The following is a 5043-nucleotide window of genomic DNA, read 5'->3' as shown; positions in this document are numbered from 1 at the left end:
TTTCAAATTTTAGCTGTTATTCTAGCCACTTAGAAAACTGATGTACTCATAAAACTGAAGGGAAGCATATCTGAATACCTTTGCATCCAATATTACATATACACATGTACTAACAAACTCTATCAAAGGGCTGTGGATGTCTTTATTCTGGAAAAATATGCTTGCTCTGATCTGTTCTCTTAATCGTCCTTGGTTTTTCACCAAGAACACTCTGTATAGTTTCAAAAGACAGCTAAGGAATAAAAGTATTCTGAGAACAACAATGGGATAATAGTACAGTACAGCATTCATCCAAACCCACTTCATTTTCTTGCTCCTATAGGCCATTATCTAAAATTCTGTGGAAACTATTTCTCCTGTCATTTGTGTACAGCACAATAAATGCATGTACAAACATACATTCAGGTGATGTGGACAGAAAAACATACGGTGGCTGTAAAAATGAGAGGGTCTGATATCACTCAGAAGGCATCTCTCATCTGCTGACCTAGAATCAGCTCAATCAGTTTAATCAGAACACAACATAACATAACATAGAACAGCTCTGGAGGGACATTCAGAGCCTGGCAGTGGTTTTGTGGCTTCCTCTGTCTAATATACTATTGTTCTTTAAAACTTATCTTTATGGTGCTTCTGTATTTTCTAACTGGCATGCGGAAGTGATTGTGAACAGAAGAGATATAAAGAAAAAGCAGTAAACTGGTATTAACTGTAAAGCACAAGAATGTATTACTTCATGTTTAAATCCCTTACTAGCCTGACATAATAATAAATTGTCTTGTATTTTGGAGCCAAGGATATTTAAAGTACTACCTCCAGATCATTGTGAAAAGAGAGGGAGAAAAATAAATCCATAAAGCAAATGTAAATTATTATATTGATACTCTTCTTTTGTTTACCAATAGTGTCTAAAGTTCATACCAAAACACACTGGGATATAAACTGGATAAATTGTCAGGTAAATCAGGAAAATTCATAATTTCTACAATCAGGAAAACTAAAATACCTAAATTTTTTTTTTTTTTGGAGTGTTTTTCTTTGACTTGCCTTCATGTTCCACAGTTTCTTCAGGTACACTCTCTTGGGGTCCACATTTTTCTGTGCTTTTCTCCCCTCTACCTTCCCATAGGCTTGTGCAGGCTGCCATGCTCTCCTGGTATGCCTTTTACATGCTCTTCTTCAGTCTGACCTTTAATATTAAACACAAGAATTATGTATCTGTTACTTTTTCCCCTTTAAATCAATTTATCTCATAGTTTCCAGCTGAGGAGCAAAAGTACAGACAAGAATGCATACTAAATTAATACGAATTTCCGACATGCTAGTTTATGAGGTGTTTGTGGTTGTTTTTTTTTTTTTCCCCAAAAAGCATCTAATTGCCCTTTGAATTGAAATATATGTTTAAATAATGTACAAAGTAACAACTCCTTTTTCAGATGAAAGTTTTGACAACAAACTAGTCTACCACACTCATCGCAACGCTCTTGGAGCCGCTGTACTTTTTATACGCTTCCACAATCCAACATGGTAACAGTTTGAAATAGCTTCTTAAAGGCTGTGTGCCTGCTAAGGCGCTGGAAGAACTGATTAACATAGGTCTGATCAAAACATATCAATGCCATCAAAACACTTTGCAGACACCCACACCTAAAGCAGAAGCCTTCAGCGGTAGAAGATGGTGAGGATAAGGAAAGCACTGCTGATGTGTTGAGCTGAAGCATCCCCCTGAACGTGGCCAGGCGGTTATCAAGCTCTTCAGAGTGTTTATTCAGCACATAAGATAAGGGCGAATTACTGCATTTAAACCTTGCAAAGCGCTGCTTTGATTTTCTTCGCATTTCCTGCTGCTGCTATCAGGCGGGACCAGGGGAAAACCGGCTGGGAGAGGAGATGGAAATAAACGTGCTGTTCGTGAGGGGAGAATAAGCTGTACCCAAACCAAATGTTCCGATTGCTCCGGTACATTTGCAAGACGGGGGAAAAGGATCGCCGCCGGCAGTTCTCTCGCAGCGGGTTCGGCGTGGGCTGTGCGTGTCTTTCAGCCACGAGGGGGAGCGTCAGCCCCAGGAGCCGCCGGCCGGGGCTGCCCCGGCGCTCCCCGCAGCCCCGCTGCAGCGCTGCCCCGGCGCCGGCTCCACCATCGCCTCCCATCCCCTCGGCCAAACCCAATCGTTTCTGGCGGCAGAAAACTGCCGCCTTACTTGTTTTTGCGGGTTATAAGGGAGAGAGGGAGGGAAGCCGAACGGGGTGTCGTTATTTCGGTGCGAACGTTTACCAGGCAGCGACGCTGATTTAACCCCCGGTCTGAAAGAACTGGCTGGATGCTGTGGAAGTGGTGGGAGAAGCCAGCATTTCACACTGGTCCAGGCCAGTAGCAACTGGTCTGACAACGGCTTTATTGTCTACATGCAATCTGCTTCCCTGTGATGAATGGTATAGTCACATTATATAGAATACCATCCCTGTTGGCATCTTAGACACTGCCAGGTTCTGTAAGGGAGTCAGAAGGAATTGGGATTCCTCCTTCGGCTTGCTAATACTTTGATTTCTCACCTCCAGATCATGCAGTGCTTTCCAACCTTGCCAATAATAGACTAAAGTCATGAAACACCCACACTGCTGTCATGCCTACACTGATGTTTCCTCAAATGCAGTTATGCTGCTGCTGCTGCTGAAAAAAAAAAAAGTATTCCAGATCCACTTGTGGCCTTTCTGCATCAGAGTTAAAGCGTGTTGCTGGGGCCAGGGCAATGCTTTTCTTCACTTGTATCTCTCTGCTCTGTGGGTAGAGAGCACATCAGTCTCCAGCACTGCTGTTTTGATGAAATGGACTGCTGGTACGTTTCAATTAGATTTTCTCACAGAACGTTATGGTCTCTCTGGAGGAATGTCTTACATCTGAATTGCTAATCTGAACATGGCACACATTCAGGTACCCCATTTCTTTTTAAGATCCAAATTTCACCAGGTTCCACACAAGCCTATTGCTCCTGTGTACTGTAATTTATCAACCCCAGCAACACAGAGTCATGAAACTATAACTGGAGATGTTCCTTATAGCAACAAAGTAAGTGCTAGAGCAACTGATGTCTCATACCCTTTCCTTCTTTTATGGTGTCTTTATGTCATATTTGGTTGATAATTAATTAGAAGGTACGAATTAAAATGTCTTTCCTCTCTAAGCAATAGTTCTGTATGAATTCTAATCATTATGCAGCACAGAGCTCCAAACTTTGCCTCACACAGCCGAACAAGGTTATGTTGTTAAATCTAAGTCCTAATCCCTTTTCTGCATAAGTACAGATAGATATTTTTAACCTATTTAAATTTGCATTAATTGTTTGAGTCCATAGAAAACTGATTGTACTTTCTGCTTTGTTTTGGGCAATTCCAAGAAATTAACATGCAGTAAGCTGTTTCTCTAGATATTGAAGACTTCTGTTAGGGGTTACAGTTACTAAGCAAATACAAAATACATTCCCTGGTGATACAAAGACACCCCACGATGTTTGCCACCGCCTGCTTTTACCTTGATATGCAAAGACAGATGAGGCTCCATCATGATCTCCGGTTGCAAACAGCCAAACTCCTCTATGCCACTTATTCCTACTGATATGAATCCCTTCTTAGACACAGAATCAATCCCAACTTGCCTGTAGCTGATTATCAGCCTCGAGACTGCATGAAGAAAACTGGCTGCCCCTCCTTGCACAGCTGCACTGAATAAAGTAATGGCAATACCACGTGTCACCTGGCATTGCCCTCTACCCATGCAGGTATGCTCCTCAAAGAGATCTGCATATTTTATTAAAAATATATTTAACAAAAATAAATGAGAGAAAATGTTGTTGAGGCCCCATCCCTGGAGGTGTTCAAGGCCAGGCTGGACATGGCCTTGGGCAACCTGGTCTAGTGGGAGGTGTCCCTGCCCATGGCAGGGGGGTTGGAACTCGATGATCTTCACTAAACCATTCTATGATTCTATGATAATGCAAAATTGCCTATATGATAGCTACATGGGCGGTCTAATTAATGTTCTCTGATCACGCATAGGGAAGAGTTTTCATTTATTTCCTCTTGTATTTCCTTTAAAGCAGAACTTCAACAATTATTTCTTGGCTCTACTGCACATTATATTGGGATTTATTGGGAATTATTTATTCCCAAGCTAATTCTTTTTTCATCAAAGTATTAGTTTTTTACTCTGACTATACCCAGCTTAAAATTTAAACACCAAAATCAGATATTGTTTCTGTTACCTAATTAAGTGTGAAATGTTTTAAATGGAAGAACAATGAAATAACATCCTTAAGTGCTTTCTGGAAATCTGCTGGGATTCAAAGTCTTTATCACAAATAAATAGTGCTTTTTCAAAAACTCATTTAATAAATGCTCCAGACAAGTCACAGTGAACCGAAGTATCACTTTTGCCATATTTCCAAAAATTTTTCTATGTTTGTGTGTTTTACTCAAGTGATATTGCTCCTGAAACTGTAATTAGTTTTGGAAGTTGACACAAGTTAGAAAGTTGAAAGACAACTGAAGACATACAAAGTTCCTAGCGCACAGCTTCAGTCCTCTAAGAAATAGCAATATCACCTCAAGAAATCAACTTTTTTCTTCTCCATTGCTGGAGCAATGTTGTATTGAAATAAACAGATAAGAAGTTACTGCTTTCTAATTTTGCTGGCTACTGCACTTGTATACTTCCTTCTGTTACTCAGCACAGTTCTTTAACTCCAAAGACAGGCAGAGAAAGCTTCCCAGACTGAGCTCGCTGTTAGGTCTTTCACATCTTACCTGCCAATGCAAGAAAATGACAGACTACTCGGAAAAGGAGTAGAACACAGTCACCAGTTCTGCATTACTTCCTTCATCATCCATGGTCACTAGAAAAAAAAGATCAGATTTGGGTGTTTCTAAACAATTAATCATGTTTCACAAGCTTTTATTTACATTCTAAATTGTACCCTATTTACTTATATGTAGTTTCATGTGGTTTTATTGCCACAAACATTTTCTCCTACCCTTTTTACTGTCAAC

The 5043-nt window shown here is 40.4% G+C and overlaps 1 protein-coding gene across 1 annotated transcript in view; it reads right to left on the bottom strand.

Moving 5' to 3' along the window:
- The window catches only part of LOC104286038 (mannose-binding protein C-like), a 34658-nt gene extending 32507 nt beyond the window's left edge, over positions 1–2151 (bottom strand). Inside the window, 1 exon segment of the mRNA XM_009884576.1 lies at positions 1934–2151. Coding sequence (XP_009882878.1) covers positions 1934–2151 — 218 coding nt within the window.
- Positions 2152–5043: the final 2892 nt, after the last annotated feature.

The sequence above is a fragment of the Charadrius vociferus genome, unplaced genomic scaffold, assembly GCF_000708025.1.
Source record: "Charadrius vociferus isolate BGI_N301 unplaced genomic scaffold, ASM70802v2 scaffold655, whole genome shotgun sequence".
Taxonomy (NCBI): domain Eukaryota; kingdom Metazoa; phylum Chordata; class Aves; order Charadriiformes; family Charadriidae; genus Charadrius; species Charadrius vociferus.
The sequence above is the reverse complement of the archived record's forward strand: the minus strand, read 5'-3'. Positions and strand labels throughout refer to the sequence as shown.